This window comes from Artemia franciscana, chromosome 9 (genome assembly GCF_032884065.1).
Source record: "Artemia franciscana chromosome 9, ASM3288406v1, whole genome shotgun sequence".
Classification (NCBI taxonomy): domain Eukaryota; kingdom Metazoa; phylum Arthropoda; class Branchiopoda; order Anostraca; family Artemiidae; genus Artemia; species Artemia franciscana.
The window spans coordinates 26,990,415-27,007,001 of NC_088871.1; the positions used below are offsets into that span (position 1 = coordinate 26,990,415).

The window sequence follows — 16,587 nt, forward strand, 5'->3', positions numbered from 1 at the left end:
TGTTTTACAAATAACTGAAAAATTAAAACTGCTGAGATTTCCAGGAACTGATATCGTTGTATATTAAACAATTAGCTTACTTTCATTAGTTCTTTCCAGCCAACTTTATTATTACGGTCATTCTATTTATTTTAGTGACATCCTAATGGCTTCCTTTGTGATTCTACTTTTCACAGTAGAATGTTGCATTAAGATTGATTTACCATCAGGTTATGATTAATTTATATTTATCGATGAAACTTACCATCAACCTTTTTTCCTGGTTGTTTATGTTTTTTTTCTGTTGTCCTTTTTTTAGTAATGAATTTGTTAAATTTTATTTGAATTTTAGTAATTGAATTTAAAAAAAAGGGAATAGTTGTGGGAAAAGTCAAAGTCATGGCCAATTGTAGAAAAAAGCCAAGACAGATTGTTCAATTAAGTGGGCAGCCCAGTCAAGGGTTAATTTTATCCCTTTGTTTTTTAGTAAAAATTTTTAGTTTTTTAGTAATTTTTAGTAATATGTAAATTTCCTTGACGATCTTGATAATTCATTTAGTTGTTCATTTTTTATTGTAGGTTGAGAATATGCTTAAACTGGTCTTGCGTTCGGACGATGAGCTTTGTCATGTAGCTGTCTATAGTTGGCTAATTGAACGCGGGCTAATAGATAAACTATTACAGGTAAGCTTTTCTTATAGTAAATTTATTTTTATTTTTCTAATTTTAGAAATCGAAAGGGAAGAAATAGCACGAATTTATGTTTCAAATAACAGTAGGGGATATTGTTGGATATAGTGTTGGAACTAAAAGACGATGGAAAGTATTATTTAGAATCGTCATTGTTCTGCTACTTTTTTTAAAGAAAGTTCGAACGGTATCGACAATTAAACTAAAATCTCTATTTATTGAAAGAAATTGAAAGCTCTTCTTGTTTCTCCGATGCAAGTTTTTTTTTTTTATGACGGAAAATATCTTAAATCCGACAAGGCAGACTCGGATAAAGAAAGATCAGATAACCCATAGTAAGAGTTTTTTGCTTGACATGACTAAACGTTTAAAAAGTCTGGATGTTTATGCATGTAAAAGCACTCATTTTGAATTTCTAGGTAAGCCCCTCTACGGGAAATTCTCCTAATCCGCTTTCAAAATTTGGATTGCTTTTGTTTATGAAGTAGCACTGTTTTGTTTTTTTGTTTTTTTTCTTGTTTTTCTACATTATTGTATGTATTAAGTAATAATAAGCATAAAAAAGGTTAAAGAAGAATATAAATATGGATGTTGAAATGGTATGGGTCGCCTTTAATATTTGATCATTAAAACTCAGGAATTAATCTCGCCTATATGTATTTCATAGGTGTGATTCTCGTATTTTCTGTGAGGTGCAGCTTACTTCTTATCAGAAGCTTCCTGTCGATTGCAAACTGTCGAAAGAATTTCCTCCCAAAACGCGGTTTTCGCGAGTTATACATGCCATTTTGCATGTTGTTTTTTTGCATTGGGGAGTTTGTCTGAATATATTCTTAAATCATTTCAGAGTAATTTTATAATTGGCTTAATTTTTCTTTCCTCTCTTTTTCATTTCTGATCAGAGTTTTGAAAGGGGCTAAAATAGTGATGCTCCTCTCAAATCTGGAGAAATTTCACTTTTTAATCTGAAAATTACAACTAATATATTTTATTGAAGTGCTTAAACGCCACCTGGAAGAGGAGCTTTCAACAGCGCTGCTTTTGCTTTGATTTTACTCTTTTTTTTAGCTTCATGGAAAAAGACACATTCTTGCAACACAATTTTCATTCATGATTAAAATCTCTATAAATGCATGATACTTGCACCCACTAAGGCTCCACGACCTGTAAAAGAGGGATGGTATTTTGATGTTTTCTTGAATACAAAAAAAAGAAAAGCAAACTGGAGAAAAAAAGAACCGTGACTTTGGATAAAGAAAGACCACCCAAGAGAAAATAAACAGCCTCCACGCTATCCCAGATATGCTTATTTCGCATAGAGCATGTATCACAAGTGCAACTGTGCACCAAGGACAAAAAAAAATCAAGCTATGGGCAGCGAAAAACTTATGCAGATTGTAAGGGGATGATATCATTTATGTTATTTTACTTCCTCGTTCGGATTGTCGGAGGTCTGGGATGCACCGAATTCCTTTTGTAGGTTCTGAAAGGTCAAGGTTTTCGATTAGGTACCAAATACCCTTCATTGCTAACAATTATAAGCTGAATGATGAAATTCTTCTTGATCCATCCCAAAAATCTCAACTGAATTTAAAAAAGCAAATATTAAAGATTGTATGCTAAATTTTTGATCATTCACCATTGATGATGGAAAATTAAATTATTTGATCTTCTTATTTGTGTGTTTTGTTTTTGTGTCCTTGTGTCTGGGATGGCTTCCCACGCCCCTCCTGCCCGATATTTATTTATTCACTTATCCTTGTTACTTCTCTTTTTTTTCTATTTTGTTTGTCTTTTGCCGTGTTAAATTTTGGAATCATTACGATGAGATGTTGATGTTTTTTCTATATTTTGCACTGTCCCAGCCTTACAAGCTCTTTTCTCTGTTGGGGCATAATATTGCTTTTGTATTTTTTTAAATTGAATAAAGAAAAAGTTGAAGTTGAAGAAATTATGAAAATTAAAATTAGATTTTTGGAGAAAAAAGACCAAACGATTTTAATTGCCAAACGATTATTGTCTTGAATAAGATTCATTGTTCTATTTTAAATTACCCTAGACTACCACGACTCTTGCATGTCCTTATTTTAATCAAATCAATATGGTGTTTAAAAGATGTTTTCTCATCAAGATGAACGTGCGAGAATTGGGAGGAATGATTCTTAAGTGTACTATTTGGCATAACTATTTGACAGATGGATTTTATATAACTTAGGACAATCCTGAAATACACACGAGAAAATTATGAAAACTCGACTTAGAACCTTACGGTCAGATATTTAGCATCTAACCATAGAAGTACTATCTTGAGGAAATATTCAAACTAATCTAAAATAGCAATGATCGCATAATTTCACTTAGCAATTTCACTTTCGAGCAAATTCACTGTACTTTCTTAGTCTTTTTACGCATTTTTTTAAAAATTGGTTCAGTATTTAAGAGAAAAAAAATACAACTATAAATTTCACTCACTATTGCTCTACTGGTATATTCAAAAGCTCTGGGATCTTTCAATATGTCTCGCACGAAGTGAGGAACAACTTTAGTTACCTGAAATTTAGTTTTCATCAGTCCCTCCTCTGTATTTTAACCATAAAACTAAAAATGATTAAAAACCAAATAAAAGCAAACCAAGGACACAATGGTTACTCCTGAAATAGTCCCGGTAGTGGTTTTTGCTATTTTATTTTTTACCAACTTAATTGTTTCCGGAGGAACCATTATATAGTAGCTTTGCTTTTACTTTGGGGCTTTAAATTTTTTTTCTTGTTTTTCCTCTTTTTAATATCTGTACTTTTCGTTTTCTTATTTCAATCAAGTCGAAGACGCCTTGTCTTATACAGGCAAAATATTTGCAATTGTTTCTTCTTCGTCGTTTTCAGGGGTTTTAGAAAGAAGCTTCATTCCTCTCTTTTCTTGTCTGTTACACTAACCAAGACCTGTTTATTCGCAATTATCATCGCCCATCCCCTCTCCCTTAACATCTTGCATTCAGTTTGGATCCTCAAAAGGCATAAGCTGGACATTAGCTCTTACTTCGTAAAAGGTTTATCAACATTGTTGAAATGATTTTGATCGACGCTCTGACAAAATAATTTGGGGTTTTATCATCTCCCTCTTTCTTGAAATACCAGATCAGGTATGTGCCACACAGAGGTATAAATAGCGCATTTATTTTTACTCTCCACCAAGATAAGTTGAATACTAACGACCTCTTTTGACATAAAAGGCTGTTAGATTCCCTAACGGCAAGAATTTGGGTCCCCTTTCCTCCCTCTGTCGGTTGAGCTGGGTTCTGATTTTTCAAAAGGAAATGACTCGGGCACAAGCTCTTATTTTCGAACCAACTTCAGTCAAGATCTGACTAGAGGTCTGGATGATAGACGTAAGGGAAACGTTTGCTTTCCCTCACAAAAAATGGATTGTGTCTAGACACTGCATAGGCACAAGCTTTTACTTCTTGTCAAATTTTGTCGAGATCTGACAACCTCTTCTGGTGGATTTGTAATTGACATAATTTCTGACACTATCCCCTTCCCTACTCCATCCATGTATTGGGTCGCATCTTGGTTTATCTAAGTTTACTTTTTATCCTGAGGTTTATATGTATATAAAGCTAGATCAAAGTTTAAAATCACATGAAAAACAAAATGTAAAATCGGATGTTTGGATTGTCAGATTATCTTTTCCATAACCATTTCCCGAAACCTAAAACAGGTACAGAATTTGTTTTATCTCAGACTCAAAGGGATATTTTCGGCTCTATACTAGCCTGACATCGGGTGGTCAACAAGGGGTTAACTTTCAGAACTGGACAGTTTGTTTTGCTTCTTGGTTTCTCCACTTAGTATGCCAAAGAAAAAGTTTTTTTTTTTTTTTTTTTTTTTTTTTTTTTTTTTTTTTTTTTTTTTTTTTTTTTTTTTTCTTGGAAAACTTTAGAACATTTTGCCAACGAAAGTTCAGAGGAATATTTATCCTCTGTTATATAAATTATGAAAGCAGCAGTGCTGCTCCAAAACACTACTAAACTTTCAAAACCATATTGCACAGTATAATTGGATAAATAGGTCTACAGACTTCAAATAAGGATAATCGTCTGATGACTAATAATACTATTTTTTAAAAAAATTTTAAGAATGTAAATGATTGTATAAACGCTTATTTTAAGGGGGAAGGGGTGCCGTCAGTCCAGATTTATCTTGTGTTTTATTAAGTTATTACATAATTGTCAATATTAATTTTAGAACAGTTATTCCAGGTCAGATCTCCCTCCCTGGAAATAAATATATCATCTGTAAATGCCTCTCTGTATAATAAAATGTACGAAAAATAATGGTTCAGTCCCACTTTGTTTGGCTATAATGACAGAAAGGTTGTGATGGCTAGTACGGATGATAAAATGAAAGAATGTCTAAGATTGTGCTTTTTGCCACCGACCTAAAATTGAGAGAAGAGCAGGTTATCCCCAAATGGGTGGGATTGCTCTCAGACAAGCATGCTCCCCGATAAGGTACAAGTATCGCATTTGTTCTTACTTTCCGTCAAGGGAGACTGAAATCTGACAACTTCATTTCAAATAATAGATTTTTTACCCTGGCATTAATAGATTGGATATCCTGGCAACAAGATTTTAGGGTTCGCTCCCCCTTCGTTGGTCACGGTAGGTTTTTATGTCCCAAAGAAATGGCCTGCGACAATCGAGGCCCGACAATCGCTTACGCTAGATTTCTGGATGACATACCTAAGGGACACGTTCTCCTTCCCCCCAGAGAGGTCTGATTATGTCTTGACACCCTTAAGACATGAGTTTTTACTTAATTTCTAGTTTAGACCTGACAATTCTGACAATTGTGGTTAAATATGCAAATGAAAATATTCTGGATCCAATTACCCTCCCTACTCCCACCTATATGTAGGATCATAACTGATCTTATTTCAGTCTATTTTTGGTCGTGAAGTTTATCTGTGCAGAAACTATCAAAAGTTAAAATTGGATGAAAAACCAAAGAATTAGAATTTGGGATTGTCAGATTAACTTTTCGACAACTATGTCCTAAAAATGTAAAAGAGGCACAGAATAGTTTGTTGCAGATCGCGATGACACAGTTTCAAGCTCTAAACTAGTCTGATGTTAGATGATCAATAAGAAGTTTACTTTCTGAGTTTGACACTTTTGTTTTACCTCTTGTTTGTTCTACTTAATCCGGTCTATTTTTTTATTTTTTTTTTTTTTGAAAACTGCTAAAATTTTGCCAAATTCAGTTCAAAGATTAACTTTTCGACAACTATATCCTAAAAATATAAAAGAGGTACATAATGGTTTATTGCAGAGCGCGATGACACAGTTTTATGCTCTGAACTAATCTGATTTTAGATGGTAAATAATAAGTTTACTTTCTGAGTTTGACAGTTTTGTTCTGCCTCTTGTTTGCTCTACTTAATACGGTAAATTTGAACGAAACTCAGTTTCATTTCTCCCAGAATGCCAAGGATGTTATCAGTACAAAAGCAACAAGAACATCAAAACAAGGTGAACTATAAATATTACTATTATGAGCATACGCCAGATTAAGATGATATAGTCGACAGCCATTTATAGGTCTCTTTTTTTTCTTTTTTTTTTTCTTTTTCTTTTTTTTGAGAACTACTAAAATTTGCCAAATTCAGTTCAGAGATTAACTTTTCGACAACTATATCCTAAAAATATAAAAGAGGTACATAATGGTTTATTGTAGAGCTCAGTTTCATTTCTCCCAGAATGCCAAGGATGTTATCAGCAAAAAAGCAACAAGAACATCAAAAGAAGGTGAACTATAAATATTACTATCATGAGCATACGCCAGATTAAGATGATATAGTCGACAGCCATTTATAGGTCTCTTTTTCTCTTTTTTTAAAAAAAAAAAACTACGAAAAATTTTCCAAGTTCAGGGGAACTTTTATGCTCTGCTTCTCGGTCAAGAATGAATGTATGAGCATGTAAATGATAGTGTAAATGCTTATTCTAAGGGAGGTTGCCATTTGTTTTTTGTTTTTGTACTAAATCCTTTTCAAATTGCTCTGTTTTTTTTTTTTTTTTTTTTTTTTTTTTTTTTTTTTATTAAATCAAGACAATTAAGTCACTCAATAGTCGATGTTAATGTTCTAATAATCATTCCAGATCAGATCCCCCTTCCTGGAAAAATATCTCCTCCGTGAAAAAGATTGTCATCCCGAAGTACCACTGAAGATGGATCTATTGTGGAAATTTTATGAAAATCAAAGAAATTTTGCTGCTGCTTCCAAAGTTCTTGCTCAACTTGCTGATACTCATAAGTAAGTAATTGTTTTCATCTCATATTGATTAGAATATAGCTGTGGCTTGGAGGTGATCCAAATTATGGGAAAAGGCTTTTAGATTAACAAGCTAATATCCCTATCTGAAAGCGTATTAATTCATAGTTTAAGTAATTAAGAAATGTATATTTTGACTAATTTTGACTGTTATGTCTAATCTTAAACGACCTATTGAAGACTTAAGTGCATGAGTTTTGTAGCCATCTATAGCTCATACCATGAGTGTATCCTCCTCTACTGTGTCCGCACGTGTGTGTTATTTGGATAGACATACCTCAAATTAGCTAGGCTTTGAAAGTATTAGTGGACTCATAAAGTATCTTAATGCATGGTAAGCTGCAACCTTCTCAAGAACAGCTTCCTTAAGATTGCTCAATATTGTCAATCTAAGTGCCAACGTTGATTGGCGTTGCGTGAGTTGGGAGTACCCGATTTCTGCCACAGGTGGTAAATAAAGTATTATTTTTGGGAGATGATATAATACACTCTGGGGTTGATAGATCTCGTTATGAGACTTAAGGTAGTGTAAGGGTTTGGAACCCTAAGTCTATCTATGTAACTTTTTTTCCCGTCAGTTTGTGATGGATTCTTGGCTAAAAATTAATTGTAATTATCTTGATGTATAGTTTGACATTTATTTGTAAGTCAAGAATGATATTGATGCTTTATGGATTATTTACTATTTTACTTTTTATTTTTTGAAAATAGTTATCAGTGTCAATATGAAATCTCTACAGACCCTTAAAACACAGATAACGTAATTCTTCATGGTGGGAGGTTTACAGCATTCAGTTTTAATTTATTTTGTATGAAAAATTATAAAGTTCAAGTATAAGGCTATTACCTGGTCGTGGACCATTTTTAAATGCTCTAGAGCCCTGTCTACTCCTTGCGGACTATATCTTTAGTTTTTCTCTATTTATGTCTGACATTGGCAATTTTTTTTTCTTTTAGTGCTCAACTCAGTCTCAATCAGCGCATTGAGTATTTGTCTAGAGCAATTGTGTGTGCCAAGTCTGGCTCCATGAATGTTGGTCCAATGTCGGCACAGGGAGATTTGCTTCACGAATTAGAAGAAAAAATGGATGTTGCCCGGCTTCAAGCTCAGGTACGAACTCTAATTGGTGCAAATTCTTCCATCTATAAAGACCGTGTATGTATATCTATAAATATCCAAGTTAGGAATATGGAACTGCATATGAATTCACTTCGATCGAAGGAGGGGGGGGGGATTTATTGGTGGTGGTAAATCATTGTTGCTGGAGTAGTTGCAATCTAGTAATGAGTTAGTTACTCGAAGTAACCAAAGTTCAAAAACGGTTTTTTGAAGAAACTGTCGAGTGAAAAATATTTCGAATGTTATATTATTTCACAAATAATAATTCTCATTCAGATGCAACTGGACAGTAATTTGCAAGGGGACCTTTTCAAAGTGACATCAATTGAAATAAGAATGCATCATTAAAATTGCCATTGTCACAAACTCTTAACGGAAATTGTACAGTCTTCCACCTTTTTACATTGGTAGAATGGACACCAATCGAGAAGAGGATTAATTGCGCTCCTATTTTACACCCCCTCCCCAGATTTTTAAAAATGCCTCTTTTTGTATTTTGAGGGTGAAAAACTTGATCGTTTTTAGATTAAGAAAAAAAATTGTTGTTGTTTCTAGGCTACAACCTTCTCCCTCCCCCATTCCCTTCCCTTGAGCTATTTTTGTAGGTGGTGGGGATGGGTTGTAGTCTAAGACTATGTTTCAGTAGATAGAAGAATATCTGCATACTATTATTCATTTTATCATTTGACCTTTAACTTAGGTTATTCAACTAATCAACGAAATTCTTCCTATTTTTGCAGGTTTCTGGCGTATTATCAGCACACTTTTTAATAATTCCAAAAAAATTATTCGTTAGACCGGTAAGACTGAATCCTAGTTATTGAATAATAGAATATTTACATCAAAGTTCAAGTCAGGACCCTTTGAATATTTTTCGTTAGTTGTGCTGGAAGCAGAAATAGTTCATGCAAATGACAGCGCCAGTCCAAGACTACCAATTCTATAGGAGGATTCCCCCTGAAAACCCTATGCCTATTCTAAAGTTCTTTCTTTTTTTATTGGAATATGTATGTAAATGAATCATCCCTGTTTAAGATTTCTCGTGAGCACGATAAATTTTCAAAATGCTTAGATTTAGTCATCTAACTTTAAAATTAAACATCACTTCGCCAGAAACAACGTTTTGTTTTGGAATAATAAGCCGCACAATATTTTATTTAAAAACTTTTGACTGTTCAGAAATCAATTTACCTATATGTGGTGATTATATATTCACTTGTCTTCAATTTTCAGTGTCAATTGTAAGATAGCTCACCTGACCTCGCAGTTTTTCACTTCTTCGACTAATTTTCAATTTTACTTGAAGCGCTCACTCTTTGAACAGGGTTATTAATATACAATAAGAGTAGAAAGGCCATATTCTATTTTTCATAAGTGTACTTCAGCAAGTTGGAGGAACTTTGCTAGAACGGACAAGTATTAAATATCGAAGAAACAAACAAAAATAGGTGTAAATCAGTTGATAATCAAACAAGTAAAGCAAAACCTCTACCTTTGGAAGAGACTTACGTCACCCATATACAAGGCGACTATTGAAACTTGTTATACAATTTAATATTATTAACCTTTATGTCCAGAATGATGATGTAAAATTTCTCTTTTAGATTCTTGAAAGTGTCATGCAGCTACCCAGTCACATACCCCAAGTCCGTGACGCAATTAGCCGGCTGAACTCTGAATTTTTCAACGTTACAACGGTAGGTTTTTGTATTTTAGTTTTATTTCTATTGATCTTGTTTCATTACTAGCTGTAGTGCAGTATTCAAATACAAAAACAAATAAAAAATAAAAAAAATAAAATAAAATCAGTCTGATGGACACCAAAAAAAAAAAAATGAATGGATTATCGGTGAAGATATCAACACTGACCTTCTCAATAACTCAGGCCATTCTCATATCTTGCGAGACTCACTACCTTACTAATATTTTTTTTGCTGAAAACAACTTTTGTATATTTATGTGCATAATAGAGGAGGTGCTATGTCGAACTGGGATCATTTTTTTGTTCCCTGCTCATCTATTCCTGAGTCAATTGTTACCGTCGATGAAGATAAAGTTAAAGATGATCTCTTACCAATGTTTTGTTCAATATCTATCCCTATTAGCTCTTTACACGACTGGACAATAATTAAGCAAACTTGTATGAAGTATATAACTGGAGTAAAACGGACATTGAATTTTTTTCTGTATACTCTGTGTTCCTTACTTGTTAAAATAAAAGTAGCGTTTCGCCTCATCCAAACATCGTTTAAGTGTGACTCTGGAAGAATATATTTGAATTCGTACTGCTACCAAGTTATTTTTTGCCTTAAGTCAGCTGGTATAGCCGCTGTTCCTCATGATCATATCCGTACTAATACGAGGAAATCAATGTGGGGTGGTCGTGCACAAATTAAAAGGTAAAAAAAACAAAAAAACAAGTCTGGTTTGAAAATACGTATAAATTCTGGCCGGCGCAGTTTAGGCGTATTGTTTTCTCTGAAACAAAAGACAAAGATAGAATTTAAATCAAGTCTCCGCTATGCTCTTCTCAACGGATTAGATGCTCCTCATGATAAGGAGTCATAGAAAAGTTTAGTAATAGTGACAAATGCTTACCAGTTTCTGCTTCACCTCTTAAGCGATTTGAATTCCCATTATCGGTCTGTTTTTTCAGAGTTTAATAACGCAATTCAGTCATATTTCACTCTTGTTCGTTCAAGTCCTTTTTATGAGTGTCTCAACAGTGTGTGTTCCGGTTTCTATTAGGTATATCCTTATGGCTCTTAAAATCATGAAGAAGTTGCATATTGATGGTATTAAGTAATTTCCAGTTGATTTTTCAAATGTGTACTACTCAATCTGTTGTGTCAGATAGTTTTTCATCTTATTCAGTTGGTTCGATACTTTAACAGGTCATTGATTTACGTGCTTGTAATAATAATCGCCCAATTAATGTTTACTTTTTTAAGCTAGATATTATGAATATATTCATTTCTCGGAGATCACCGCAAAAGGTGACTTCGCATGTTACCCATTAGGATTTAAAAAAGATTCGGTCACACTCATGTATTCTGGGGGAGTTGTTAAAGCAGGCAACTCGATAGAAAAATACACCATACTTTTGCATTGTTTGTTCGACAATGTTGTTCATTTTCATGTCTACTTCCATTAATTCTTCAAAGTGTTAACTCGTCAGTTGTATTTGTATTCGAAACTTTATGCTCTTGTGCGGTGGCAAAATAGTATTTCTGGTCAGATTTCTTTTCAAAAAGGCGTCAAACAGGGTGGAGTATTGTACCATATACTTTCAAAAATGTTTTAGGTAATTTGTTGCGTTCTCTGTCAAGTTACGTGTATTATAGAGATAATGGTATGTCTCATGTTGTTTATGCGGTGGTGTTCTATTTGCTAGTAGAACACGTCATGGTCTTGGAAGCAATCTTCATTCCGTTATTTAGTTTTTAGCTGTAATATATTTGTTGTTAAACTCTATAAAGTTTGAGGTTTTGTATTTTAAGGGCCCTACTTCAAATCTATTCCTGCTTTTGAATGATTATTTGCTGCCTAGCAAAAAAAAAATAAATAACTGGCTTGGAGACCTTCTGATTTACTCTGTCTTGAGCTTTCTCACTTATAAAAGCTTGAAAAGTCAGAATTTATTGTGAAAAAAATTATGCAAACCGAAGTCGATTTAACCGAAATGGCCTTTGCAGATTGTAGAGTTCTTTTTTATTTTTATTTCTTGGTTTGCATGTCTCCTTCAAAAAAGAGTATAGAAAATTGAGAGTTGCATATTTTTAGTGTGTATGATTTCTTTGTTTTTGCCTCGCTATCCTAAATACAGTAAGACTGGGACGTGGTTCCAGCTCATTGATGCTCCTTTCTGGCTTGATAAACCTGTTGTTGAAATGCTTTTGAAATTAATTAATCGTTTTACTGTTAGTAATCGGTGTGTAGGTTTTTACATCAAGATTATGGTTACCTTTTCCGTTGTTGTATTTCTATGTTGTATGTGGTCGTTAGTTTCAGTTTTGTTTATTGAATGTGCTCTATTTTTTTATTAATTTTTTTATTATTCGTACTCTGTAGTGTTGCTTTGTCTTTATTCTGAGTTATAAATAAGTAATAATAGGCCAGTCTTTGGTTTGTAGATTTTCAACTTTAGGGAAATGTTTGGTATTGGCTTAGCATACCACTCTTCAGAAGGAAACATTGTAAAGTTCCTGAAACAGTTTTGAAATAACCCGAAAAGTTTCTGCATAAAGTTTAATGGTCCGCCTGAATGCTAAATTGTCCGCTGAAGAGTGGGAATGCTAAATTGATACCAAATATTGACCACTAAATGTTTTTATATCTAAACCCGATGATGTATTAAGTTATTTAAGTTTTTTTTTTTATATCTTTAGCTGTATGAAGATTTCGCAGAGCCATTTGGTCTGTCTGAATGTCAATTGGCTATAATGCAATGTGCTGGTCACCAAGATCCGCCTCTTATTATGAGTATTTGGTCCCAGATTTTTGACAAAGGTAAGGTATTGTGACTGTATAAGTTTGACTACAAGTTGTGACTATGTCAATTCTTTTTATTTTGTCGGGAGCATCTTCTTTTGCTTTGGGCATGTTTTTATTCTGGTCCCTACATTTTTTCCGCTGTCCTATGTTGGTTGGAGGCTCAGGTAGATCCAAACCTCTAATGTGTGCTGCGTTTCACTTATGCTTGACTGAGTGTCTACTTGGTGCATTTCCTGGTTTATTAACTAATGACAAACATTAGTATTGACAATCAGAACATGTGCAATTCATCATAACTTAGACTCGAAATAACGGTGAATTTGAGCTAACAATTATTTAAATAGTATTATAAATTTTGTTAAAGAAATGCTAATACTAGTTTTCAGCTAACTTTCTAAAGTGATGGAGGTTGTCTATATTTTTAAGTCATTCAAAAGTGGATTTAACAACCCAACAATATATTCGCTACTTCAGCTAAAGTTTAAAGGAATTTACTGAAAAAGGCATAACTGATATGTAAACTCCAATGAGCATCTAAAAAAAAAAAAAAAAAAAAAAAAAAAAAAAAAAAAACACAAGCTGAACTCTTGATATGTTTCTTGGGAAGATTAGTAAATGTTTAAGTATGGTTATTGTGAAAATCAATTTTAATTCAGTTGTGGCTACATAGAATTAGATAATCTACTAAATAAATTTTTTTAACCAACTCTACATTAAAATAACATTAGAAAGTAATTTTTACATGATTATTCAGACTAAAACTTGTCGACTAATTAAGTTTGTTTTTTTTTCGAAAATTTTATACACTAAGTAGGAAAAAGTGTGGTCCCCGATATAATTAAAAGTTTAAATGTAAGACAATAAGACCAGAAAGGATTAAAAGATTGGAAGCAGATAAGATAGAAAAGAATTGTCCCTTAACCTCTTCCAGTTGCATTTTTTTAATCTTGTATATATTTTTTTTAATCTTTTTTTTTTGTGGAACTGGGGGCCCACCAATTTTTAAAGTCGTTTTATAAATGCACAAAAATGAGATTTTGTAATATTCAGTAATTTTTTTTTATCATTAGATCATCCATTTGTTTTCTTTTGGAATGCTGTTCAAGTTTGTTATGTACGCACTACAGTTTTTGGAAACTCCCTTCATCTTTTTCTAAGCTGCACATACCTTTCAATTACATTTATTCTTTCAGTCTTAGGTTACTAATGTTTTGCAAGCAGGGAAATATGGTTTAGCCCCTTCTTGCTTATACCTTTGTATTATAATCATGTTCTTTACCTGCCTGAAAGCCTATATCTTTGTCCTTTTATCTAGAAATTGCCAAAGTTGGGAATGCTGAAAGTTCAACTAAAATGGCAGTCCTTGGTGCAGCCTTAAAGCGTCTTGCTCGTCAGTATGCTTCCTCTGAGCAGTATTTTCCATTGGGTAAGTTTGGGATTTATATAAGTTGTTTAACGGTTGTTGTATGCACACCCTCAACGTGACGACTTTAACTAATTTATCAGGGTTTTCCATTTCATGAATAAACAAACAAATGAAATTGTTGTTTCTTGAGCAACGTTGGCCACTAAAAGAATAGTGATCAAAGGGACTTTCTTTAAAGATATCACGGAAAGAGTTTCATTTTATATATATATATATATATATATATATATATATATATATATATATATATATATATATATATATATATATATATCATATATATATTATATATTATATATATATTTTTTTTTTGTCCTGAAGACTCGAAAATCTTTCATGTATAGACTGGGGACAGGGAAACTGCCATATATAAGCAGTGTTCTATATATTCTTACAAAACGTGAGAAATAGCATCATCTGGTTTTGATTTTAGTTTTAGCTTCCAGAAAATCGTTGGAGTATATAGATTTTAATCACCGAGGTTGATTAATGGATTTGACTCAATGGATTTTCAACCTTTTCTATTTTAGAACCCTTGTAGCTAATAATGTAATATTCAGGAAGGAAATCTTCAGAGTCAAGTTCTCTGGACATTGAAATGAAACTAAAAAAAAACTTTGTTGACGAGGAGGAGGTTAAATAGCGTCAACAACTGGAAAGAAAATTCCAAGTTTGTTTGTGGAGCATTAAACAGATGATGAATGTCATATAAACCATCAAATAGGAATATAAATTCTAAGCGCTAAGTGTAGGGCACAAATCCGGTTTTCAAATTTGGAAACATACGGCTATTAGCTTGAAGGAATATTTTGACGACTAACAGCTAGCTATGCATCTACTTGATCAAAAACAAATTAGGCTTGAATAATAAAAGAAACTCATTTCTTTATTCTTTACTTTTATGATATCTAACTCTTCGTCGCTCTTTACCAAAACACTTATTAAACTTGCGCGTAAACATTTGAGTGTAGTTTACTTTTTGGCATTTGAAAGAAACACGTTTCGTTGCACATACAATTAGTATATTCAAATCGAAAGTCTCGTCAATGATACGAAAATCTACGATACCAACCCAATGATAAGTAAAGAAAGTAGTATCAGAAAAGCCCCAGTTGCCTAGTCAAACCTTGTGCCGCCCGTTAATAGATGGAGGACATAGGCTGACTACCATGGATGCCATTGTTTCTAAAAAGTTTCGTTTGCTTTTAGTTTATATACGTCAGTCATTCGTGAATTATGGCCACTTCATTAAAATTAAGGTGATTGGTGATCTTGTCGAAAAATTTTAATTATGACACAAATTAACTATGAAAACCATTCTTAGGAATAAGAAATAGACTTTGTGAATAAGACCTATCGAAATAAAGAAAAATAAAGTAAAGAAATATGCTTAGTATATATGATGTATATATTGTCTAATTTTACGACTAAGCAGAAATTAGAAGAAATACTGCCCAAATAATTTTTTAACCGCAAGAGTATTTGATTGAAATAGATTTATTTGAAATATTGGGATTTCTACCAAGGGATTACCTTTGCCATAAAGTAAGAAGTTAGTTTTGAAGTTTTCTCGTTTGAGCTTTCAATTATTAAAATTCATTTCTGCCCTAAATAAATTTCTGCTTTAGATTTTGCGTGTATTATTGTGCTTTTAAATACGACTCAGCAGAAATTAGATGAAATGCTCCCCAAATGATTTATTCACCGCAAGAGTATTGGATTGAAATAGAACTATTTGAAAAATTGGGATTTCTACCAAGGCATTACCTTTGCCATAAAGTAAGAAGTTAGTTCTGAAGTTTTCTCGGTTGACCTTTCAATTATTAAAATTCATTTCTGCCCTGAATAAATTTTTGCTTTAGACTTAGCGTGTATTATTGTGCTTTTATCTACTAATTTGGCTACGACTATTTTTTTCTCTCTTTTTCATTGTTAAGTATTAAATTATTTGCATTCCAGAGCATGTAATCAAGACCTTGGAGTTGTACGCAGTTAAATTTCAGTATCAAGAACCTTTGTGGCTTCCCAATACTTTACTTTCAGCTGGTAAGTCGTTTTTTATTCTTTCTTTCTGTATCATTTTATTTCAGCTCATTATATTATTTTTCTAAACAGAAAAAAAACCCAAACCGTGAATTCATAAAAGGAATGCTATTATGCTGTAAATTTTCGTCTCAAAAATTTAGAGAAGATTTTAAGGTCCTACTTCTAATTGTGTCTTCTTTGTTCCTTTTTTAGTGTGTGTTATTCCTTAGCCCGTCCCTTGTTGCTATGAAATTTTCATAGCCCTTTCTTTAGCTTGGATTATGATGAGCTTTTCTTGGATCCCAAGTAAAATGTTTATCTCGCTGACTTTCCGCTTACTGCAGTGTAATAACAGGTAAAACTTAGATTGCAACGGGGAAAGTTGAAAAAAAATGTTTTGCAAATACTAATAAAATTCTGAGCATTTCGGCTTGACATACTAAAATTTTTATCTACGAAAATAAGAGAAATGAGTAAATAGATTAAGCGGTTCAAATATCCAAGAAATTTATGTGAAAAG

The 16,587-nt window shown here is 32.9% G+C and overlaps 1 protein-coding gene across 5 annotated transcripts in view; it reads left to right on the forward strand.

Annotated features, from left to right (window-relative positions):
- Positions 1 to 16,587, forward strand: part of LOC136031214 (nuclear pore complex protein Nup155-like) — a 180,406-nt gene that overhangs the window by 153,897 nt on the left and 9,922 nt on the right. For all 5 annotated transcript variants that reach the window (XM_065710591.1, XM_065710588.1, XM_065710590.1 and 2 more), the window contains exons 19-25: positions 559 to 663; positions 6,830 to 6,984; positions 7,960 to 8,113; positions 9,727 to 9,819; positions 12,511 to 12,631; positions 13,932 to 14,042; positions 16,002 to 16,088. In XM_065710591.1, the coding sequence (XP_065566663.1) occupies positions 559 to 663; positions 6,830 to 6,984; positions 7,960 to 8,113; positions 9,727 to 9,819; positions 12,511 to 12,631; positions 13,932 to 14,042; positions 16,002 to 16,088 (826 nt within the window). The remainder of the gene's footprint in view (positions 1 to 558; positions 664 to 6,829; positions 6,985 to 7,959; positions 8,114 to 9,726; positions 9,820 to 12,510; positions 12,632 to 13,931; positions 14,043 to 16,001; positions 16,089 to 16,587) is intronic.